The sequence below is a fragment of the Hevea brasiliensis genome, chromosome 15 (assembly GCF_030052815.1).
Source record: "Hevea brasiliensis isolate MT/VB/25A 57/8 chromosome 15, ASM3005281v1, whole genome shotgun sequence".
NCBI classification, from domain to species: Eukaryota; Viridiplantae; Streptophyta; class Magnoliopsida; order Malpighiales; family Euphorbiaceae; genus Hevea; species Hevea brasiliensis.
Window position 1 is genome coordinate 52189403 of NC_079507.1, and position 26988 is coordinate 52216390.

General features: G+C 31.3%; 2 protein-coding genes across 2 annotated transcripts; both read right to left on the reverse strand.

Annotated features, from left to right (window-relative positions):
• Window positions 1–5025: 5025 nt before the first annotated feature.
• LOC110634530 (glucan endo-1,3-beta-glucosidase 7) lies at window positions 5026–8656 on the reverse strand. Its single transcript, XM_021783570.2, has 6 exons — window positions 8498–8656; window positions 7997–8292; window positions 7497–7865; window positions 6269–6592; window positions 5838–6123; window positions 5026–5415 (listed from the first exon to the last, which is right to left on the reverse strand). The coding sequence occupies exons 1-6, from the start codon at window positions 8556–8558 to the stop codon at window positions 5378–5380; spliced, it is 1374 nt and encodes a 457-aa protein (XP_021639262.2). The 5' UTR covers window positions 8559–8656; the 3' UTR covers window positions 5026–5377.
• Window positions 8657–12565: 3909 nt separating this feature from the next.
• Window positions 12566–18177, reverse strand: LOC110634529 (cyclase-associated protein 1). Its single transcript, XM_021783569.2, has 10 exons — window positions 17572–18177; window positions 16571–16739; window positions 16420–16484; window positions 15156–15450; window positions 14907–15054; window positions 14700–14809; window positions 14492–14547; window positions 14311–14367; window positions 14014–14157; window positions 12566–12927 (listed from the first exon to the last, which is right to left on the reverse strand). Exons 1-10 carry the CDS (start codon window positions 17848–17850, stop codon window positions 12841–12843), a joined length of 1410 nt encoding a protein of 469 aa, XP_021639261.2. The 5' UTR covers window positions 17851–18177; the 3' UTR covers window positions 12566–12840.
• Between the last annotated feature and the right edge of the window lie 8811 nt (window positions 18178–26988).

A 26988-nucleotide genomic window follows, 5' to 3' on the forward strand; every position in this document is an offset into this window, starting at 1 on the left:
CACACAAAATGCCCCATTTTTTATGAAGAAACCATGCCCAAATTCTGTCCAAATCTTAACCAATTTACTGTCTCAATCCGGAAATCCAAACACTGAACCCAGAAAATTGACCAAATGATATGTTCATTTGGCCATAACTTCCTTTAGACAGGTCCAAATGACCTGATTTTTGTGTCATTAGAAAGATTAGACATAGGACTACAACTTTCATTAAGAACACCAAGCCCAAAAATGCCTCTAACCAAATGAAATTGCTGGCCCAAGTGAGGTCACCAAACTGACCAGAACCATTCTGCTCAGAATTTCCTGGGCTAAACCCCACCCGACCAGTTTTGGAAAAATGGCCATAACTTGGTCTATAAAAATCCAAATGCAATGAAACTAATGGAAAAAGTTTTATGAGACATAGGCCTACAATATAGGTCTTTTGGCCAAAATCCAGAACCCAAAGGAATTAGGTCAAATGCTTAAAAGAACTTAGTACATCCAAACCTGGAAATTTATCCAATTTCATTTGACCCCGGATTAGTGTTTATAGCATATCTTTCACTAGAAAACTTCATTTAGGATGAGCCATACCTTTTCAGAAACCTAAGACACAGGGATCTAACTTTGTTTTAGAAACCTTTCTCAAATTATGAATGTAAGAACCCTAAAAATCCACTTGTAATCACTGACCTAAACTAGAACTCCGAATACATAGGGTACTAGAGTCTAGGCCAATTAAATTGGTATAATTAATTCTAAAAAACTTGAAAAATTGTAATTAAAATTTCAAAGTGACTATAAGACATAGGGAAACAAATTATATGAAGAACTCTAAGCCTAAAAATGTAATGCCAAAATCTGCCTAATTAAAGAGACAGAATTAGAAAATGAATCAGTTATGGCTATTTGGCCATAACTTGGGTTGTGTAGGTTCAATTGGTGCATGTGAACCATTGAACTCAAAATGTGGTATCTTGGTGAAATTAGGTTCAATAAATTTATTATGTATTAAAAAGTCAACAATTTGAGTGAATAATAATGTGAATAGGTAGTTAGGGCTTATATGCCCATCACAAATAGAATTCATAAAATGAATAAATGAGAAAGAAAAAATGTTTTGAATACAATGGTACATGTGAACCATTGTTTTGAATTGTGATCAATATGAATGGCATAATGAATAAATAAATGAATCATATTAATGTATGAATGAGACATTAGTTCTCATTATTGTAGAAAGGAAAAGTACTTTGAGTACAATGATATAAAAGGATAATTGATGTGAATTGTGATCATATAAATGATCAAATGAATATATAAATTATAATTGAAATTTATCATGAAATAATGAAGTCATACAACACAATATATTAACATTTAATGGTACTAATATGCCCACGTATTGCCTAGACACGTGTGTCAGATTGGATAGATTGGCATGCCGATAGGGTATTATTTTAGCAGTACTGTGAAAAGCTTTATGCCTGTATTCATAGCTTTATGCCCGCACTCATGGCTTTATGCCCGCACTCATGGCTTTTATGCCCGATTATGTGTTATCATGGCTTTTTAGCCATTCTGATTGTATACGTGGTTGACGTTCCGCGTCTCATGGTATGACGGCCCGAGACACTGCGGTGTCTAGTGCCAACGACCTGTTATCCAGTTTTATCAGCCTGTCATAGGTTACTTGGGCAGTGAAATTTATTGAAATAAGTTAAGAATATTAGCAATTAAAAATATTAGAAATTAAATAAATGAGTAAGACGACCTAAAATAAATAAGAATAGTTATTTAGTAGAAAGTACTGAACGAAATGATAAAAAGATTAACAATAGAAATATAACTTAAATAAATATTACAAATGCACTTTTTCATATTAATATAAAGTTAAGAATAATATTCTTGGAATTTTTTTGGATGGTACATTATTATTATGAATTTAGGAATTAAGCACTTCTGAAGAGGAATAAAGTAGAACAAAAGATAGTTGATACTAAAAATATTATATTAAATTAGATTAATTTCCAGAGTATCCAAATTATGATCCATTCTTTCTTTATTTATATATATTATTTCTTATTATATTATTGCACCACCAAACAGCAATGCTTTGCGCGATGGATTTATTTCCTCGCGCAGGTACTGAAGGTAAAGCCCAGAAAAAAAAATATTAAACAGAGATTTTGGAATTCTGATCTGCAGAAGTATCTGAAATATTCAAGGTTGTCACCTCCTCAGCAATGCATGTAGATAGAGCCCATATAGATCATCTTTTGTATTTTGTATAAAACGCTTAATTATTGTATTGTACTATAGATTATGAAAAGGTAATTAATAGGAATGTGATGTAAACTAATAAATTAACTTTTTCATTATGTAATTAATTTATACATTATGTAAATTACGAAATTATGTAATTATTTTCTAAATTATGTAATTAATGGAAATTTGAAAATTTTGATATATGTAATAAGCATGAATGAATCTGTACAAATGAGTATGGATTTGAATTACATAATGATTTTTGAAATGATGATATGAGTATGGATGAATTATTGTATTGAAAATATTGATGAGATTTTTAAACAGGTAAATATTGAAATACGTCAAACGATAATAAAATAGAGAAAATTCCGTTAGTTTCTCCATCAAAAAATAATTGATATTAAAAGTTAATAACTTGAAAATAATTAAAGGAAATAAGATAAAATAAGATAGGGTGTTCCGGCACCGAATGTAGCACGCCTTGCTCAACTACACTGTAGTCGGGTGAGGGGTGTCACACTTGTACTCCCATGAGAATCAATACATTGGACACACACTAAGGAATGCTAGCCAGGAAAAGTGTTGAAACTAAAAGTAAGGAATTATAGAAAAAATAAAACAAGATCCTATACTCCACATTTGACAAACCTAAGACAACAATTCCCATGAATCTAGAACTTAAGCTTTGATACTAACTTTGTCACGACCCGATTCTTGGGCTAGACCAGCACTAGGACTTAGGTCGGCATAAAACCTCCGAAGTCTATAGTAATCTACAACCCAACAAGGAAGGCCCAAAATTGAGAAAGCAAACAGACAGAATCCAGCTATAAAATGAACAATTCAACGAAGAAAAAACCCACTCGACCTGTAACACAAACAAAACTACAATTGGGGAGTTCAGCTCACCCTCACAAAACCACATCAACATCCAATATCAAAATGGGCTAAAACTTCTAATTGCAAAATGAGAAACGATACTGTGCAAACTTGGTATCTACAAAATATCCATGAGGGGAGAAGCATTTTGATTTTAAGAACGCTAGAAAAAGTGACCAGAGAAGGAAGCTATGACCCAAAAAAAAAAAAGAAAAAGAAAAGAAAGAAGACAGAGAGAGAGAGAGTGGAGGGGTTTTGCCGGCACGTTTTAACCATTTAATTTTTTTTATTTTTTAGTTTTAAATTCTTAAACATTTTATTTTCTTTCAATAGGGTTTAAAATTCTTTTCAATGTAGTCCAAAATACTATAATATAATTAAATTAAGTTTAATAATAATAATAATGCAAACAATACATTAAAACAATAATATAACATATATTTAATAGATTAATCATAAAACTTTAATTAAAATTTATTTCATATAATTAAGATACTATTTATTTTGGATTATAATAATATATTTATCATTTATGCTATTAATATAAAATAATATTATAATAAAATTCTAAATTAAATATATTCAAAATTAAAATTCAAAACTTAAATTTAGAATTTCAAAATAATTTCATAAGAGCATTTACTACTACTACTACTCCTGAGAGAATAAAGACAATTGCTGTTTTATCAGGCTCCAATTACTAGAAACATTTTCCCTTAATTCAAAAAAAAAAAAAAAAACATATTACCCAGATTTTGAAAGGAAATTATAGGATTGATCGCAAGGATAAAAATGCGAAAGTGTGGCAACATTCGATGATAATTTATCTTCATTTTCTATATTTTTTATAATTATTCTATTTATTTTATTTAAACACAATAAATTATTTATAATTTTCTATTCTCTTTAAACATTTATTCTAACCATTATTATATATAAAATCTAATTTACACTTAAAATCTTTTATATTTTGTAGAATAAAAAAAATATTATTATCAATCATAAAATAAAATTATTATATTATTTTTTTAAAATACTATTACCTACACAAATTTTTTAACATAAGTTATTTTTAATTCTTAAAAATTTTATTCCACCCATTATCATTGAAAGTTTAATCCGTTATTGTATATTAAAAAATTATATATAATTCTAATATATTTTATTTATAACTAAAAAAGTTATTATTATCGCTTAATTATTTTATTTTTATGTGAGAAAAATAACGTACATTATAATTATTTTTAAAAAATAAATATTAATTCACATGTATCACCTAAATAGTTATTATTAGTTAGATGGAAAAATTATATATATATATAATAATTTTATTATAGTCATTAAAAATTCCATTGAGAGAGGATGCAGTCTTTTTCTATTAATTATACAGTTATTTCATGTAAAATATCTTATATGACAAGGCAACTCAATAATAAAAAAATATACATACATGAATAAATTATATTAAAAAAATAATTTAGATATAAATTAAAAAAATAATTTATATATTAAATATATTTATATTCTATTTTTTAAAAAAAATAAATTTTAAAGAATAAAAAATAAATTATTTTGAAAACATGACACCATGACCATGAAGCCTGGTAATCATTTTAGAGACAAAAAAATAAAAGAAAGGAAAAAGAAATCTCAACTTGCCATTTGCAATAGACTTGCAGTTTTGGGAATTAGAAAATTAACAAGAGCTAAATGTTGAGTAATTATACAGTTATTTCATTTAAAATATCTTACATGAGAAGACAACTCAATAATAAATAAATATATATATATATATATGAATGAATCTAAAAAATTTATAATATTTAAAAAAATATATATTTAATATATATAAAACTATTATTGAATATCATTTCATATTAAATACTGCCATAAAATAACTGTTTTATTTTATTATTTCTCATAAATGCCAACTTTGAGACTGCCTCACCAACAGGAGATACACACGATTGAAAATTTGAAACATGGCACACAAAACCATGTGACTTGCTTGAAGGTCTCAAGTTTCAATTCCTCTCTAAAATAATTGCATTTCATGGACACCCTAACAAAAGATTAGATATATCACATGACTACAGGAAGAGAGAGATCTACACCAATGCTTCCCATCAAAGGAAGAATTTACAATTACAACTATAAATAAAAACCCATTAAGATAAACACCATTTTTCATTTAGCTATTCACTTTTCTTTATTCACTATCCGATGAATTTCCTCTTGCTTTTCAGCTACCCCCACCAGGGTACAGACAACCATTGTAACCTACAAGGGAGCAAAATTCAGATGAGCAGCCAAAATAAACAGGAAATGCTAATATGAGAGGAAGATATTTAAGCTCATGATTAATCCAACCTAAACACAGCTAATAAAACATAATTCCACAAAAATGAAATTATATTTTGGGTGTTGGTGGGGACATTTACCCTATAAAGTTGTCATAAAAATCAAAAGCTGATAAGCTTTTGCATTCTAATAATGGTGATTCTAATCAAATAAAGGGAGCAATACTTAAATTCTATTCTTATCATCTCTTTCATAAAGTTATATTCCCATTATGAAAGAGTTGGCCAATAACGATTACCAAAATTATTCATTCCTAACCGACAGGATGTGCACATATGGCCACTGTTTCATTGTAGGAATTTTATAAACCAAAAAGAGAGCTGACGTTAAAGAAAGATTACTGGGATTTTTTGATGTGAGTGCAGCCGTCTGCGAGAAATCGCAATTCCATGAATTCTTGCCTGAATTTTGGTAGTATAAATTCATGGCATAAGCAGCATGTGAAACTACAGTATTTGGATCAAAACATGCTCCTCCTGGTTGAATTGGGCTGCAATCTATGCCTTGACCACAGGCATAGTCGAGACTTGCCTGTAATTGAGCATCAGAAACACCAGACTTGGGCATACACCAGACTGCTCCTGTTGGTTTTGCTGATGGACTTGGAGTTTTGGGGGTTGATGGAGTCTGAGGATGAACCAGCATAAATTAATCCACAAATTTCAAAGAATGACAACTACAACAGAACATATAATATTAAGAAAAATTCCACAAAGGCTCTTAGTTTTCTCAATGAAAGATAATCTATGGAAACATGAACATATTCTCTTACCAGGCTACTCTTTGAGAAACCAACATCATATATCATGGAAAGGTCAGGTTTGAAAAGGCCGAATGCTCTTTCAGAGCCAGGCCCAGGCTTCAAATCCTCATCATAGAGTGCAAAGAGATATGTATCTACAGATTTTCCAGGCATTAGTGGGGTGCCAACCAATGATCTAAGGTGAGCAATCAAATTGCCATTATAGGCTCTTGCATTCTCAATACTGGGTCCAACTTCATTACTGTCACCGCGGTATGGCCACCCAGTTTCAGCAACCAAAATCTCAATATCCTTGAATCCCATTGCATTCAAGGCAGACCGCACAGCATCCACCTGCAAATCATTTCCCAAGTCATCAAATGATTCAAATCCAACAGTCTAAATTTTTTTAATTTTGTATTTTTTTAAATGAAAAAATCCAGTTTGGCCTAAAATCGAATTAGACGATTTCAGCTTAATTCTAGTTCGGTTCATTCACGATTCAAGTTAAATACAGGTTAACCGACTACAATTCTAAACTAGCCTATGGCTGAGTCTACATGCATACATATGCACTAGAAATCATTGCCAATGCTTTCTAGCCACAGGAATTCTAGGATTGTCCCTGAAGCATTGAAGATCAAACTTAGCTTGCCCCTCTCTCTCTCTCTCTCTCTCTCTCTCTCTCTCTCTCTCTCTCTCTCATTGTTCAGCTTCAATAATGATTCAAATCATAGAAGGACTTGGTTTAAAAGATTAATATAGCAGTGGCCAGCTTGTCATGGCTCACAACAAGTCACATCAAAGTGAAATTCAGTGCTCACTATCCTTCCATAGAAAAAGCAAGAGAGAAGAATTGACAATAGAGTTATCAACTTTGAGCCAAGTGGAAGAATAACCTTTTCTAATTTAACTGGATCTAGAATTTTCTACAGAATTCTACATTTTTTTTTTACCTCTAAATTATCATATATAATAGTCAAATAATTGTTGGTGGTGGGTCATCATGCAATAATAATTTTAAATTCCAAGTCTAATTTAGAAAATTTGAACCTTACATTAAAATGAACTAACAGTTGGCAAGATGTCATTGGGCGATCAAAAGTATCAGTATATAACCTTAATCTAACTAGAAATGCTCTTTTCCAAAAGTTAAACACTAGTGCAGAGAATCTAATCCCCCCAGAAAAGTCCTACGTCAGTGTCTTTTATATATCTTCTTCTGGAAGAAAAAAAATAAATTACTCATTGACCTCACCTGAGCGTCAAACATGTTCATGTAAATAATCCCATTGCCGGAGTCGACTCGTCCCGAGTTGGGTTGAAACAGGCAAAAAGCCAGCGTCTCTGGTCTGGGGTCGCTCTGGTAAGCGAAAAACGGATATGGGTTGATGGCTAGAGGTGACCCGTTTTCTCTCTGGAATTGGAGTAATCCTCTCATGGTATCTTGATAAGACGGGTTGAATAGCCCGGAAGAGGGTGGGTCAGACTGAGACAAGACGGCCATGGAATGAACGGTGGAGACTTTGACCTTTCCACCAAGTGAGGCAGCTTTAAGTGCGTTTTCCATATTTTGCATTGCAGGTAATAGCTGAGAGATCAGGTTTTGGTCTCCAGATAACAATACCTGTCAAGTCAGTATTGTTTCTTGTCAAAACCCAATTTTGCGAATTTTTTAGCAGTATTGTAATGGAAATAGTGAAATCTGAAAAAGCAAAATTGAAGTGTATTATAAGAAGTTAGATGTGTTGAAATGACCTCGTTACCAACGGTGACGATAATGATTTTGCTAGCTGGGTAGTAAGGCAAGATGTTGGCGTTGATCCACTGAGTGGCTGAGTTGGGATCAGAAGCCAAAGCAGGGATATCACTATTTGCAGCTCCAATGACAATCCTTATCCCAGTATTGGCAAGAGCTTTGAGAACCGCTGGATCGGCCCCGTAGAGCCTCACTTTCTGTATTGACGTCGATTGTAGAAGATTAGCGGTGGCAGCCGGTGGCGGAAGGTTGTCAGCAAGTAAACCATAGTTAATGCCAATAAATGACTGCGACCCTGCAAGAAAAAGAATTGAAACAATCAAATAGTCAAAAGAAGGAAGCAAACTTCGTTTTCCAGCGTATTTGGAGTTAAGAAAAGCATATCCATGGTGCCTTTATGATCAGTGAAACTTGGCAAATACAGAGAGAGTTTGCAAAAAAAAGACTTGGGAAGTAAAGAATTCCCATCAACAAAATGAAAGGAGAAAATTGGAACTTACTGGCTATCAAGAAGAAAGCTTGAAGGAGGAGACAGAGAAAGATAAGTCTTGAAAACGCCATGTATCTAGTTCTTGTTATTTCTCTTTCTCGTTACTGATGTTCGAAATGGGTTTTGAGGTTGTGAATGCTTGAAAGGTTTATAAGGGCAAAAAGTAGGTGGCAACTGTAGAAAAGATTGTGAGGTGACAGAGACAAGCGTACGGTGCATCATTACTCGGTTTGAACTTAGTGAAGTAAAGCGAATTATTTTAATTTAATAGTTTAGTTTAATACTTAAAATAATTTAATTTAGTTTAATTTTATATTTTAAAATTTTTAATTATTTTAATTTAATTTAATTTAAAAAAAATAATTAAATTAAATTAAATTATTTTATTTTATTAAATTTTAAATTAATTTATTTTTATACAAAATTTATAAGTTATATATAATTATATATATATAAATTATTTTATTTCATTTATTAATAATTATTAGATTAAAATTAAAATTAAAATTAAATAATTTAAAAATTAAATTTAAATTAAAAAACTCATTAAAATTTAAAATTTAATTTATTTAAATTAAAATAGAATAATTTAATTTAATTTAAATTTTTTATTTATTTTAATTTAATTTTTAAAATATAATAATTTAAATAATATAATTTTAATTAATCAATTTAATTCTATTTAAATTAAATGTTAGCCTTAGGCACGTGGAGCAGAGTAGTAGCTAGGCATTCAGTGTGTACAATAATTGAAAACGAAAATCGTGTAGGAAGGGCAGAACTGTGGATATTTAGGTCAATTAATTTAGGCTTGACGAGTAGTGGGTGGGACTTGCTGATTTTCTCATGTTAATAATTTGTTTATAAGTATCCACTTTTTCTAGATTTCTGTAGGGGTTATATTCGATAGAGAATGTGATATAATTAAAATTTTAATATAATACATTATAATTATTATTATATTTTTTTATTTAATTATAAAATAAAAATAAAAATAATATAATATAATGATAATTTTATTAATATTTAATTTATTTATAATATCAATAATAATTAATAATAATTATAATGATTAATAATCGAGTAGTATTGATAGTTAAATTGTGGTGATGATGATAGTAGCAACAATAATTAGATGGTAGTAATGACAAAGTAAACTAGTGGTGATGATAGTAGTCAAGTAAAGGTAAAAGTGATAATAGCTAAACGGTAATAATAATAGTTAAGCGATGACATAGCGATAGTGATAATAGGACGATGGTGGTGGTAACAGTGATTTTTGTGGTGACAGAGTAAGAGTAGTGGTAATAATAGTAGCAATAACTGGGTGGTGGTGGTAGTAGTGATAATATTGATAATAAATAAAGATATCAAAATAATATAATCGTGATTATATTAATTTTTATATATAAATACTATTATGTTACTTTAAATATAATTAATTATGTTATATAATTGTAATTAATTATATTAAATTTTTTATATTATCAAACAATATAATTAAATATATAATTTAATTACATTATAATTTTAATTATGCTATATCAAATATGGTCTAAATTCTTTATTTACACCTAAAGTCCATAAATAAATAATATTTCACTAATTTTTTTTATCTAAATTTAATTTATTATAAACCTAAATATATAATATATAATAAAATATATCTATTAAATATATATAAATTATATATATTTATATATTTAAATTCATAATAAATTGAATATATATAAAAATTTATTTACATTCTTAAATTTTTTAAATTTTTATTAATTTATAGTATACGATAGAATCTTCCTTTTAAATACAGACTTGAAGAAAAAGCTAGCCACGTCATGTAATGTAGTAACATGACATCACCCTTTCACTCTATAATTTCTCTAACTTAATAGATAAGTCTCCTCAAATAGCGGTCAATGGTGGTGTATGGTTGGTCAGGAAAAGGTAATTTGCTTTGGCCTACCAAGTCTACTTCTGCACTAAAAATGAAGTCAAGACAGCTCATTTAGTAATCGAGAATAAAGAATATCCAACGGCTAGAGTTACAATTACAGGATGACCTTCACCAATTTGATGGCCACATTTGTTTAGGCATTTTGCTGGGTCATCGCGTAAACGTGCGCGTTGAGGGAGAAATTTGCTTGTTCTATCTCATCCGCCGTCTCCTCTTTTTTCCAAATCACTGAATCTTTCTTTGAATTTTTCTTTTTAAATCTTAAACGAGAGAATACAGAGTTCAATAATGAAAATAAACCACTATTAATTTTAATAGAATCTTTATTTTCATACGAGCCTTGCGTACACACATTCTATAGACAATATGAGACGTCAAAATGCCAACTCATATAGTCCACTAAATCTTTCTTCAGGTTTACAAGAGAAAATTTCCATACACTCATCAAATAAATTTTGTTCAATTCCCTCATGAATTTTGGAACTCATTTCAAATAAATTTTAGAATTTTTATTTGGTATGATATAATTTAAAATGTAAAATTTAATTAAATTTTATATAATTTATATTTAATATAATTTTAAAATTGAAATTTATTTATACTTAATTTGTAAATTACCATTAAAAATAAAATTAAAAAATTATAATTTTTTACACTAATAAAAAAAAAATCTTATCCGTAACACTACTTTTGCCTATTTTTATTTATTACATTTGAATTTTACACAATGATTAAAAAAAAATAATTAGGTAATCTCAATTTTATAAAAATATTTTAGTAATTGATGAAATTACTCTTTATCTCACCTAATTATTCATTGTATAGATATTTATTGTATTTAGTTCAGATAAAGAATAAAATTGAGAAAAAGAAATAGTTAATATTTATTGATTTTCTAAATGTGACACAATTTTGAAAAAAAAAAGTGATAAATAAAAATGGATAGAGTAAATATATAACAATTAACAAATATATAAAATAACAAAATAGTAATAAGTATAAAATAAATTTCCATGTTTCATAAGAATTTAAGGATGATATAATGATACTTAGATATTTTTCCTTGTAAATTCAAACTATTTTTAATTTTTTTTATTAATTAATGGTACTTATTGGATATAGTAAATTTTATTAATCATATTAGTGATAAAGTTTCAAAGTGGATAATTTAAGCATGGGAGTGTATATAACATGAATAATTGAGAGGAAATTTTTGATAAGGGTATTTTAGTCTTAAAAAATTATCATTTTGTAAGTTTTATGAAATTCATTTCAAATTTGATAGGAATTAGTTTTAGTTTTAACCAATTTATAGAATTAAATTTTATTTCTTTTTTCAAACCAAACACAAAATATGAAATTAATTGAATTCCACAAATTTTTATGGAATGAAATTCCATTGAACCAAACATCTTCATAACACCTTTTTTTTTTTTTCAAAGGCTCTACATTTTTCTTGTCACTGTTGCTCTCATTTGATCTACAAGCTTGTTCTGATTCTAAAGGTTCAGATGATGCAGCAGTAGGCTCTAAATTTGCTCATTTTCTTCCAAACCTGGGGCCTTCTTCATTTTCTCATAGGCAGTATGGTCGAAGATGAGGGAAGCAGAGTGGCTTAGAGTGGGCATAGGAATAGAAGGACTAGGCATTGAAAAATGAATTTCAATTCAGATAAATACTGTCTTGGGTTGCTCATCATGGACCTTTTCTATCCATGGCCATCACCAAATTATAATATGATCAGGCCATTCTCTTGCCATTTGCTGCTTCGCTCTGCATTTGAGGGGTGAAGGTAAAAGGAGACTCATAAAGAGAACTAATTTGCCAATTTTTTTATAAATTTAGGAAGCAAATTGTAAAATACTAACAATTTTGCGCAACATTTAATTCTTTAATTAGCGCGTGCTTTACACCTGATAAAATTTGAGTTTAATGGGCCTGTTCTAACAATTTTCGTATGTAATTAGCCATAATTTATGAATTTAAATCTAATTGACCCTCAAAATAACCTTTATTCCCAAGCAAAATTGAAAATTTTCCACCTAAATTCAGTCCATTGTAGACCCAAAATATAAACAGAAGTTTCATCATACATTTTGTATCTTGGATCCATATTAGACCAAGTTTAGGTAAGAAAAATCTACAAAAATAATACAAAACTTCGTTTCTCGTTACAACACAATCAGAATCACAAAACCCTCACAACGAGACAGGCCTAGAAACAAACATCAAAAAAATGTAATGCAGAAATTTCCAAATGTTGGTATACCCAAGGAATAAACATGAGAACAACCAAGAGTATCAGCAAATTGAACCAATGAGATAAAAAAAAATTTGTGTTGAAGCCACCCGTCAGCCATCCTAGAAAACAAAATAAGAAACTGGAAACGCAGTAAGTATTAACCTCCAGAGTGGGAGACTGGAGTAGTTACAAAGCGACCATCCTTAAATTCATTTACAAACTGTTGTGGCAAAGCATGCTCCACCTATAAAAGAAGGATTAATAAAATTAATTCAAAATTTCATAATTCACGCGCACAAGCAGCTGATTTTTGTACACCATATTAGAGGATTAAAAAAATGTTGAACTCAAATATGACAACAGTTCTTGAAATTGATCTCCGATATATGTCAAATGTATCACCAGTGAATAACAAAATTTAGTATGCTGTAACAGAGATTTATGGGAGCTTATTTTTATAGAGATGTTTATGACAACAAATATTGCAAATATAGCATGCATTTGAAAAGTTATCCACATCAAGCACCAAAATAAATGCCAGCTTCTTCAGTTGTCTGGTCAAAACAATACAGAAATCAAGCTTTGACTATCATGCATTGTAAATCTCAAGAATCTAAAGCTAAAAATCCATAAACCAACCAGGATGCAAAGTCATGCAAAGTCCTATCTTTTATATAGCCTAATTAAGGTAGTTTTTCAAAAATGCTACAGCACTTCAATCCCTCCAAAAATCATCTATTTAACATCTTAAATTTAGGTGAAATCAGTCCCGTCAAAATCACATAGACAGCATAAAATAATATTCCCATCGTCACAATTATGTTTATATCTGCAGAGGTCAACTGCCACAGCCCCAATATACAATTTAATTAGGGAGGTGTCTCATACTTGAAGTGACAGGCACTCAATATTCCCACCATGTCTCATGCAGTGAGCTCATAGAAGTCAAAAGGCGCCTGATATTTTTATAATTGAAGCACTCTGAAAATGTCTCCTTTTGCTACCATGCAAAAGCGAATAACTAATGCATCTAGGCATTATTCAATTATCAGAAACTCTTCCTTGTACACTTTCTAATATGACAATGTCTAGAACAGAATTAACCAAAAAAAAAAAAAACTCTTAACAAAATCAGAATGTGTTAAAAAAAAAAAATCATCCAAGCAGATGCTTGGCAAAAAATCAGAATTAACCAAAGAATCTTTGCATAAACCACCCACCCACTTCCTGCAAACTCTTTAAATAAACCATAATTTAAGCAGAAAAATGAATGATGAATGATCAACTAAATCTTTGGGAAGTTAAAGAAAGGAAAATGTTTGAAACTTACCCAATCACCATTAGGGTCTGCACCTGGTACCAAAACATTGATCTCACTTGACTTGGCAGTCGTTATAGATGCTCCCAAAGAATCTTTGCTTAAATATAACTGGCAGCCTGATGTGTTGTCCACAGAAACCGTTGGGGCTGAACCCTAGATTGAAGCACAAATTCGATAGCTCTAAATTAGATCATAGTAGTACTTAATAAATTAAGAATTGATTCGATATTCTAGAATCTCGATGTAAAATATTCTAAAAATATTTAGAGGTTCTACATAGAAAATTAATAATTCAAAAAAAAATACCTGGCATTGCACCTCAACACCACTGCAATTCACAATCTCACATGCAGCCACAACATCCTGTTTATCAAGTTGAGAGTGTAGAGTGAGATAACATCAAACCTACACATATAACTGCACCAGAGTAGTAGTAGTTGTCCTTTTTTTTTTTGTTTTTTCAATTATTGAGATCTTTCATACTAACCATAAATACAACTCCCATCTTAGTGCATTTGTCAACGGTTATATTGTTGACTTTCCCTGCAAATTGTCAGAATTAAACTTTGGTTGCTTAGGTGTTCTAAACGAAAATGCAATATAGATCCATAGATGTATAGCAAAGTTCATCCATGCTTAGAATGATTACCGTAAAATAGTAAGGTGATCAGGCCTATAAGAAAATTAAGAGTTACCTTGAATCTGCAAGACAGAATCTTTGCATCCAAAAATATATACAGACTGTTTTGAATCACAGTCATCAATTACTAAATTCCTTTTTCCAATTTGATTCTCAACAACCCACCTGCAAGAAAAAAGATGCAATACACAAATCAAATCCTACTTCAGCACGGCAGCTCAAATGGAAATCAAATAAGAAAATAAACATGAGGCATACTCACTTACGACCCATTTGAAGCTCAAGTTTTGGAGGTCCAGCCTTAGAAATAGAAGCTGAACTAGTACGGCCTTCTTTTTCACTGGCACTAACAACAACAGTTCTATCTGCACGGTTCTTTGTCTTCATATCAGCTGAGACCTTTCTAAGACCTAGGAAGCAAAAATAATTATAATGATAATAATATCAGAATCGCACAACATACACTCTAAGGGGAAAAGAGAAGTTTTCTATTTAATCTGAAAAGGAATACCTGCAGTCACAGACTTGCTTGAGTTGATTTCTTGGAAAACAGCAGCCATCCCTTCTTTTGGCTTTGATGACGAAGGCTGAGAAGATTCGGCACTGAAGAGAGAAGCTGGTGGAGGTGGTGGAGGAGCAGGAGCTTTAGATGTAGAAGAAGTTGGTGCTTTGCCAGAAACACCCCATGTTGGGCCCAAGGGATAATGACTCTTAACATAATCCGTCAAACCTGGAAGATATAATTCTTTCATGGCTTTGGCCCACTCAACATGATTTGGGTCTTTACTTTTGTACTCTACAAGAATCTGAATGTTGCAATGGATAATGCCAGCAACAAATTATGATTAGTTTATTCCCTAATTAAACAAATTGTTGTTATGTGCAATTAGATCAAGTAGAGTGCATTGTAATAGAAGTATCAAACATCGGCAATGAAATTAATGAAAATCACCATTCAACAAAGGTATAATTCTTCAAATTTTCTTTGCTAGCTTTAGTGTAGTCAAAAGCACAAAAAGCACTCAGCGCAAAAGTGCAGAGACAAATAGGAAAGCGCGTGTACGTATGCTAAGCGATGCACATTTAATGAAGCAAGGGTGTTTTGTGCTTAAAGCGCAAAGAGCCTCAACTTTAAGGCCAATGTTGAAAGATGTTGAAATTGATTTAGATGAAGATTTTGATGGAAATGGATCTTATTTTGAAGATGAGGATGAAAGTGTTGAGGACTTCGATGGGAAATCTAATAAAGATCTTTAGGTTATAATTATCAATTAGAATGCAAAAAACTCTTGGATGTTTGATGATCTTAGGAGTTTAAATTTTATATAGAAGATTTATTTTCTTTTCATATTATATTATTAGTTAATTTTTTAATAATTTTGTGCTTCCTTCAATGAAGCGAGCGCTTTTTTTTGCGCTTTAAGCAATGGAGTGATGCATAGCTTACCTTGGCTAGCTTATTACCATCTCCTCCTCCCCCGCCCCCGCGCCCCAACACCCCCCCCCCCACCCCTTCCTCTCCCTCTCTCTCTCTCTTATGAATAAGTAACCATCAGGGGTAACATAAGCTGCTTAAAGATGTCATATACGAATGACTTAGTATAATAGTCGTACAAAAATAAAAAACATAAAAGGAAAAAAATTGCAGGATTAGGAGGTGACACCTAATCCTTGCCAAGCATCCATTCAGTCACATTTCCATCTTCTGCCTAAAAAAAATAAAGAATGTGTCCACAAAGAGGCAGTTTCCTAAAGTGAGTAGAGTTATAAAGTACCTTGTTGTTGTAAAATTCCGCCATTTGCCAACTATCTTCAACATGTGCAATAGGCATGCTCATACCTTAAATGACAAAGAGCAATATAATCAAGGACAAAAAAATCATGAATTACATGCTATCAGAATATAACACCACACAGTTCACTTACCACAATCTTTTCCTGTATAGGCAATCCATGCCATAGCTGTCAGACTGTCAGCAGCAGACTTCAAGTGGTTAAAGAAATCAGATCTCTTTCCCTCCGTCATTGCATTTGCTTTCGTGATCACTTCATTCAATGGCTTGAGAAATTCAGCCAACCCTGCAAGGTCAGGTTTCTGCACCAATGAAATAATACCATTTAAAATCACCAAAATCCAATTTTCACAATGGAAATAATGTTGAAAATTGAAAGTAGAAAGCCAGTACATGACTAATCGCTGGAGATAGTCACTGATTCTATTTTGCCATGTTTTAATTTCATCTTTAGACAGTAATTACAACATCACTTTCCACTAGAAAACATTGACACAAGTACAAGACTGTTTCAAACGCCAAACCAAAAATTTGAGAACTGAGCGTTCAAATAAAAGATCTTGTCAACCCAAGTATGACATGGTTTTGCTACTATATATTTCCAAAAGATAAGGAAAAATAAATTAAGGAGAGTCGAGCAACAGGTAAGTTTTGCAAGATTTCCCCTAATTATGATATTATTTAATTTATTCATTTTCCACTCCTGGATATAGAATAAAAAAAATCACCAGATCAGAAACAGAAGCGTAAGATCCACAAAATAATGCTGCCCATGCGAATGATCTGAATCAAATTCATCCAATTTCCCCTTATCGTCTACACAGTGATGACATAAGAGTAATAGCCCATCAACACCTTACAGTGTAAAATCCGACTAAGACAAACTATTATTTAATAATTTCTTAAGCTGAAAATGCCCAGCATTTTCATCATAATCTAGTAACTTATCTAACCTAATTTCACAAATCCTTGCTGAATAACTGGACCGCATGTATGACAATTCCACTTCTAGATTCAATATTCCCGATATTGCATGAGCAATTAGACCAATAATTCTACCTTCAAAGCGGAAGAACCAAGCTCCACAACAAAAACACAAAACCAAAAATGAAAAGGCAAAGACACAATCACCACCTGAGTTTTCTTAGCCTTAACGAGAAGCTCCTTCTGAACACTAAAAGCCTCGTGCACAATATTCGTGACCTCCAAAACCTGTCCTCCAATCTTCTCAGCAGCAGCCGAAACCCTACCGAAGAACTGCTCCAAGAGATCGTCGAACGCAATAATTGACGGATCCGAGGACACATCAGATCCGCCAAAGTCCGCAACGCCACGGTCCCTAAACCCCGACGAAGATAGCACCTCCAATCGCGCCACAGCCGATTCAAGCCTGGCAATCAGCTTCTCCTCCATGACGAAGAGCGAAGCCCTACCTCCCTCCCTCCCTCACTTAACAGAATACTGACCTTTGTTTCTTTGTTTTGTCTGTTTTCACTTTGTATCATAAGAATGTAAGCTTTCGTCTGAGATGAGAGCAGATCTGGGGGCTGATTGGTGCGTGTGGATTTTAATGAGAGAATGTTTCTGGCGGAGAGACAGGGATTAGTTTAGGTTCGGATATGGGTGTAATTTTGGACTTTTGGGCGGGTTAAGAACGGGAGCAAAAGAGGGAGTGGTCAATTTCAAGCGAATCTGAGATGACACGTGTTTGATTAAGAGGAAAACTTGGCTGTTCTTACTGATGTAAGTGGAGAAATGGTAGTAGGTCTCCGCCAGGAGAAGATATGCAATAGCGCTAAAAGAATGGTTAAAGGCTGATTTATAAAAAGTTATTCGTTAATTTTTAGATATTAAAAAAATATTTTAATTAAAATAAATAAAATAGTATTAATATTTTTATATTTAATAATTAATTTAATAATTATTTTTATTAAATATTTATATATTAAATTATTAAATAATTAATTATTATTAATAAATATAAAATAATTAATAATTTATAAAATAATTAATAGTAATTAAAATAATTAATATTGTGGAACATAATTTTTTATGTTTGTGTGATTCACAGTGATGATGGAGAGAAATTATAAAATAAAACTATGATTTTATGTAGATGCTACATATGGTGATAAGCTAATAAAATATAAATGTATATATAAATGAGTTTTATTAAATAATAATGATATAATAATAAATTAAAAACAATTATTTAATAATTTTTAATATTTGTTTATATTTACATAATTATTATTTATGTAAATTTTTTATATAAATTCACGGTTGGCTAATGGGCCCATCTCTTTGGTGAAGTTTTCCTCTATGCACAAAATATGGAATTTATTGCTTAGTCTAGGTTGTCTTATTAAGACAACTTCATTAGCCGATTAAAAGCATCGTTTTTTTTTTTTAAACAACTAGAAGAGTAATAACATCTGCATTTGGAAAAATTAAGGATAGGTTGGTATCTGTCACCAACTAATTTTTAGGCCGATCAATATTAAGATTTGGATCAGTATAAAATTCTTAAAAGTCATAGTAAATTTAACTATTTCTAGTCTAATCATAAAAACCATAAATATAATTCAATTTCAAAAAATTAAACGAATAGAGTTCAGCTACAGATTATATTATTCAATAGAGAGTCTTAACTTACTTGACTTGTAAACTAATAAAATAATAATATGGGGAGCTCAGCTTACCCTAATAATCCTCAAAGCGGATAAATAATCAAATGGAAGCTCAACTCTCTCATCCAAAGTAATGAATATCTCATGCATCCAAGTATATCCACGTAAATAAGTTTACAACTCCAAAAATTTAGTTATTACAACCCCACACTACTGATACATACGGAATTTTAGAATTGAACAAAAGATAATAAAAGTAAAATTGAACTTTTATGGTTTAACCTGTGAGAAAAAAAGATAGGTTGTTTTCAACAAATCCACCTGTCACTTGAGAAAAAATAGTTGAACAGCATTCGACTCCTAAAGTGATATTGTAATACTCCTCACCTGTCTACAGTGTAGCCGAGCAAGGTGTGTCACATTTGGTGCCGAAATACTCTATCTTATCTTGTCATGTACATTATTAATTTAATGTCCATTTATTTTTATTATCCCATGTATAAATTTTTTTTTATCACTATTTTTGTAGAGACCCAGACAGAGCCTCCTCTGTTTTATTAGTGCATGGCAGGTTCTACTATTTACCTGTTAAAATTTTCATATCATAAGTTCAATCTATATCAATTTACGTCTTGTCATATCCATCTCATTAGTTTTTATGTATCACATCATATCATCAATTCATATCATATGTCATATAATCAATTCATGTAAAACACATTTACTTTTATTAATATAATTCATACAAAATAATTTACAATTTATATTACAGTCTCAAAATGAATTATATCTTTGACTTATGTACAAAAATAAAAAATACAAAATCTAAATACACATGAGCCCTACCAAAAATACTCTGCTGAGATGACTCTCACACTAGTGCAAATCTGCTCAGAATCTCTGTCTGGACTCTCTACTGGTCAATCTCTCCAATACCTACGCGAGGAAATAATCCATCGCGCTAAGCATATTTCTTAGTGGTGTATAATTTAAAATAAAAATAACTGAATAATCAAGGATACTTATTTCATGTACAATTTCATATAGAGATACATATTTCATGGACTCTGAGTCAATTGCATGTTTACTGAGCTTTGAAAGCAATTAAACTTGTCGGGATCTTTTCTAATAATTTATTCCATTTTCAGTCTTCTTAATTTCATATCAGTGGTCTCTTCATGTGATTATTTAATTTTTAAAGCTTATTACTTATGAGTCATTTCATAACTTTAGCTGCTCCATAGAAGCATATTAATTTACTAGGATCTCTTCATATAATCAATTGATTTTTATAGCCTATTACTCTTATCTGTGATATTTTTGGTACTTATTTAAATTTAAGTGTAATGGCTCGGCCCACTAGTGATATTGTCCGCTCTGGACCGAAGCCCTCACGGTTTTAAAATGCGTCACTAGGGGTTACGAACCACCAACTTATAAACCCAGCATCTCTCCCGTGTTTTGTCGATGTGGGATTTGCCTAGGGTGTTACAATCCACCCCCCTTATGGGACTCAGCATCCTCGCTGAGGTTTGCCCCACCATCGCTCAAGGTTGCACGCGGAGCGGCTCTGATGCCACAAATGTAATGGCTCGGCCCACTAGTGATATTGTCCGCTCTGGGCTAAAGCCCTCACGATTTTAAGACGCGTCACTAAGAGTTACGAACCACCAACTTATAAACCTAACATCTCTCCCATGTTTTGCCGATGTGGGATTTGCCTAGGGTGTTACATTAAGACTTATTACTCATATTTGTGATCTCTTCATGTAATTATTTAAATTTAAAGTTTATTACTGATATATGTGCCCAAGTAACCTATGACAAACTATAAAGACTGGATACACGGGAGTATACTAATTAAACATCCGTATGTCTAACATGTATACATCTGTCATGTCAAGTACAAGGCCAGCGAACAGGCATAAAGCCATAAATAAAATCAGGCACAATGACCAACGAGCAGGCATAAAGCCTGTAGAACAACTATATCAGACATATATTGTCTATCAATGATTATTCCAGTAGGCAGTACTGCAATCTGTAGTCCCTAATTGGTATACCAATTGATCCATGTTATATAAATAAGTCTAGGTGTACTTTGGGCAAATTAAATATTATTAATTACTTATGATCTTATCATTTCATGTTATGCACTATTAGTGCTTTATAGTAGTTTCATGTCAATTTATAGTAGGAAAATAGGTTCCCCCTTCATTTTCATGTAACTTATGCATTTAGTAATTCATATAGGTAATTTACATGTCATGTATCACATAATATCTTGAACCTTTCTTTAGGTCCAGATTTGGTATCTTATCTTCTCCTAGCAATTTGGCCAAGATGTGGCCATTGTTTGGCTACACTTCCTTCATGGAAGTTGTTCTAATATGTCTTGTTTTTGTTTTCCTTTTTGAATCATGTCATTAGAGTTTTAGAACTCAAGTTATGGTCAAATAACAAAAATTGGTTCATTAACTCACTCTAATTCCAAAACCAGGCATATTCTGAAGTCAAATTTTATCTAATTATTTGGACATATTACAACCACTTTTAGGCCTAATGTTCTTCATAGGAGTTGTTACTCTATTTCTTAGGATCACTCAGAGTTTTGAAATATAAATTTTCAGGTCTTGTAGAATTTATTATAGCAAATTAACTGGCCTAGACTCAGGTACCCTGTGTCTACAAGATTCCAGGTTCATGTTAGTGGTTTTGACTCCCATTTTTGGATTCTTACTCTCTAAATTTGAGACAAGTTTCTCAATCAAAGTTGAAGCCTTATCTCTTACGTTTCCAGAACAGTTTTGCTCATCCCATTTGGGATTTCCTAGTGGGAGATATGATATAAACACTGTTCTGGGGTCAAATGGTAGTTTAGTCAAATTTCAGGTTTTGATGTGCTGACTTGTTCTAACAATTTAGCCTAGTTCCCTTGGGTTTTGAGTTCTGGTCAAAACATTAATATTGTAGATCTATGTCTTATAAAAATTTTAGCATTGGTTTCATTGCATTTGAAATTTTGTAGACCATGTTATGACATTTTTGACAAAACTTATCGGGTATACGTAAGTTCAGAATTTTTGGGTAGTTTAGTTCTGGACAGCTTTGTTGACCTAATTTATGCTAGCAATTTGATTTGGTTAGAGGCAATTCTGGGTTATGTGTTCCTCATGAAAGTTGTGCTCCTATGTCTAACCTTTCAAATGGTTCAAGAATCAGGTCATTCTGACCTTTTTAGAGTAAGTTATGGTCAATTGAATATTTACTATTCATTTGGTCACCTGGATTCAAGTAGTTTTTAGGTCAGATTAGGGATAGTTTTTGGGCACAGTCTCTTCATAAAAAATAGGATAAATTGTCCTAGGTTTCATCTCCAATTAGCCTTACACCAATTGAAGCAACACAATTCAACTTATAGCTTAAAAACCACACTGGACTTAAGGTTCAATTTCCTGCACAGAAAAATCAGCACTCCCAATTCCAAATCCTCCCAACTCTCAAACTTCATTTCATATTCATGGCACTTCTAAATGTCAACAATTCATCTCAACATCATCAATTTCAAGCCATACACAAAGTTCTCAAAGTTAGGTAAAAAACTCTAACCTCCATACTCAATTTGCATGCAATACACACCAAGCTCATATCCAATCAACTTGTCTTTCACATGTGTTCATCAATAACAGTAATAAACAAGATTAATCTTATCAAAAATCATAAATCCCAAATCTTGTCTTGGCTGCCAAAAATTAGGGTTCCATATTCCCAAGTTATTCTTTTCAATTTCATGTTATTTTGACTTAATTTTGCATGTTAACAACTATAAAAGAAAGAAGGAAGGTCATGTAGTGCACTAACCTCTTTGGAGCTAAGTTTGGTTTTGACTAAACTTCAATTTTCCTTCACTTCTTAGCTACCCCTATCTTCCTCAAGGTGTGGGATTAATTATTTGTGAAGAGATTTAGGGTTTTGGGGTGAGAAAAGCATGGGAATTCAAGTTTGCTAGGAAGAAAAATGGTGGAAGAAGATAGCTCCCATGGTTCGACCAAGATGAGAAAAATTGAAGAAGATGATCTCTTTTTGTCTATTCAAGTTAACTTGTCTCATTTATATATGCTTGTCCAATTTTAATTGGGTAGAACTTTTAATGATGTCATTTTGACATCATGCTCATATAATAATTCATTTATATTTTGATTTTCTTTCTTTTCTTTTCTTTTCCCTTTTCCATTCCATAATTCATGATTTTAATTTATTTTATGTGTTTTATTCTCTCTCATTTTAATTGACATTTAGGTCAAATTTCAACTCTGGGGTTGAAATGACCAAAATGCCCTTCGTTATACTCATCGGGTTATTTTTGGTCTGTATCGATAAATAAATTCTCCTGAATTTTCTTTCGTATTTCTAATGTCATTTATGCCTCAGTAGACCTTTAATTAAGTCCCAAAATTATCTCCTAGGGTTCCTCGCAGGTCTAGGGTTGGCAACTGACTTCACAGTCGCTTCCCAGTACGATCACCCATCACCGTGACCCTGGCTCATTTAACCGAGTTTCACTTCACTTCTTTTATTTTTTTTTTTTAATTTTTCTCGATCTTTACTTACCCTTCTTATGACTCCTCACTCTAGTTTAAGTATAGTTACAGACATCCTAGCTATCCGAATAGACATTAGTCATCGGAACAGTAGAATGTATAGACTATCTAAAGGGAGGGCGTTATAGAGATATTGATTTTAAATACAATTTCTATAACTATCTAAACCTAATTGCATTCCTATATATAAAATGCAATACACACTCATAATTTCAAATAATTCAAACAATATTCGCACAAATAAGGATAAGGTCCCATGTCATACCCTACTCCTCCGTAAGGCATAACATGATCCCGTAGTACACCTAATAAATTATTGTACTTCGCCTACCGATAACCCATTAAATATACTAAAAGGGATTTTAAAATAATTTCTATTCATTTTTAAGCTAGTGGGTAAATTTTTTTCAAATATTAAAACTTTTAATTGACATTAAGTCACAAATCTAATTTTTGGATATTTAAAACTGCCGCAATTTTTATAAAAATTTCGGTAGAGTACCGACTGTATTTTGAGAAAATAGTTCTTCAAAACCTGAAAAAAAACACACTTCCAATATTTTTACTCAACCATAACTCCAATACAAATCCATTTCTCCACACAATTCAATCCCAACAATGAATAAATCATTTACAGCAATCAACTCAGCTTATTTTTAAACCAACACTGAACATCTCAATTCAGAAAAAGAAATAATTTATCATTCAAATTTAATTATTTACATTGATTACAAAACTCAGAAATGAGTTTGAACATTACAATAATTTGCATTTTAATTACATACCCAAAATAATATTAAAAAGGTTCTTGTATAATTGCTCAAATAAATTACATATATATAATTACATGCATACATCAAAATCTAAGTACAAGGATATACCTATGATATACCCGGAGCTAATCCGAATGTGTTTTCAAGGCGCAGCTACAGGAAATCTTACTCGGTTGCTCTATCTTTACTTTCACCTGCGACAGCATACAAAACTATCGCTGAGTGGTGAACTCAGTGGTGCACAACTATAATTTAAAATATAATACAATATACATTGACAAAATTATAGCAAATAATTTGGAAATCTTGAAATTTATCAAAATTCTAAAAATCAAAATATTTATTGTCAATAATATAAATCATTTGTTTAAACGACCTTGATCAATAAATTCAATTTATCAAATTATAACTGAACCTTTAAAGTAATTCCATTAATTTATAAAAACAAATATTAATTTCAATAAAATCAATTATGCATTAATCCCATTTGAAATTACAACTCTTACTATTCAAAAACCCATTCTTTATCTCACTAACTATGCAAGACTAATCCGTAAGGGTTATATTCGGGGCGATTCTAACTCCCTATGGTCGGTGACGTCGAATCATCATGCATAGTACATAACGCAATAATGAAACTTCCGAAAGGCCCAACGGAAAACTTAGATATAACCTCTACTAAGAGGAGAATCTAAGCCTATGCACATACCATGGTATTCAAAACAAAAAAAAAGCTAACTCCATTGTCTCCTCAACAAATGAGAGAGACGGGTAATAACCTAGTCAAGCATCTATAGTGAAATATAAAATAATATCATAAATCTCTTTGTTCTTGTTGTGAGCATAAACCATAACACAATTCAATTCAATGTCAATTCCAATATCCAATAATTTTTATGCTCATCACAATTCAAAACAAATTTTATCCATTTCCAATGTTAAGTATATTTCAATCAAAATTTTTCTAAAGCTAACTTTATTCAATTCATGACAAAATAAAATCATAACTAATTTCATTTTCCAAAACTAAACTCATTCATACCATAACACATTTCAATAACTATTGAGATAAATTCAATATTTGAATAACATAATACAATATGAAATAAAATCATTTAGTCAAAAGACATATGAAGAAACATAACCAATAAAAACACTAGTTGTACACAAACCTCTTTATTGACTAGTTTACTCCAAATTTTGGTTTTTCCTTGAAGATCTCTTTCCAGTCTCTTTTTCAACTAAAACACACAATTTATAATGTTTTAGTACCATATCTCATAATAAATTTATTAATTTATTTCATGCCTATTTAGTTGTAGCCTTAAATTTGCTTAAATTGGTATTCTTTGAATTTTACATTTTGGGATTACTATTTATTGCACTATTCAAGTCAAAATATTGACTTTTCCATACTTAATAGGTTTATCAATTCTAATTACACTCATATACCATATTTTGGGTCATGTTTTTGTTGGCATTGATTGCCAAATTCAATTCAAAGTCTATTAGGGTTAAATCTTAAAATTTCAGTTTTGAGTTGCTTGTTTGTACTGTTCCATTGGTCTGCCTACAATGGAAATTTGGTCAACTTTCCTTCATCAAAATTGTTCCTTAATGTCTTATCTTTAATTTCCTTTGTGAATCACTCCATTTGGAGTTTTGTAGCCCAAGTTATGGCTATTTTCCTAAGGCTAGCCAGATTGGTATCTACCCAGAATTCTGGGCAGATTTTTGGTTCTGGCAGTTTTGGGCAACCAACTTTGGGTGGTAAAATGACTTGGTTATAGGCATAATTTGGGTTGGTGTTCTTCATGAAAGTTCTAGTACTATGTTATATCTTTCTAATGGTTAAAAAATCAGGTCATTTGGACCTGCCTAGTCCAAGTTATGGCTATTTGAACATGTACTGTTTATATGGTCAATTTTATACAGGAGCAGTGTATGAAATCTGGATTTAACCTAATTTTCCACCCACTTATAGTCAGTTTTAGGGCAAGATTTCCCCATGAAAATTGTAGCTTTAGGTCTTAGTTTTCATCTCCAATTGGCCTCACACTAATTGGAGTAACCAATTTTCAGTTATGGCCACTTGAATTGACCAAAGTCAAACTGCCAGCATTCAACACTTTGCCAATCACAATGCATTTCAATTCAATTCATCAATTTACATTCTATAATACACTAATTGACCAAATTAAGTATCACTAATGTCAATTGGTCATTAATTCACTAAAGTCCCTAATTTTTCAACCAAACCCTAACTACCATAACCCTAATTCATCAACTAACTCAATTCATACACCATTCTTTCAGTACTCATGTTTAACACCCCAAAATACATCACAATTCATGTTTCATTTAATTTAACTCATCAAATCCACCATCTTCACAAGTATGGCCGAATTCTATACCCATCCCTTCATACAAATTTTTCTTTATTGTCTTCATAATTTTTAAGTATCTTGACTAAATTTCAAGAAATCTTTCAAGAATTAAAACTAATTCATATTTACCTCAATTTGTGGATTCCCTAGTTCTTCAATT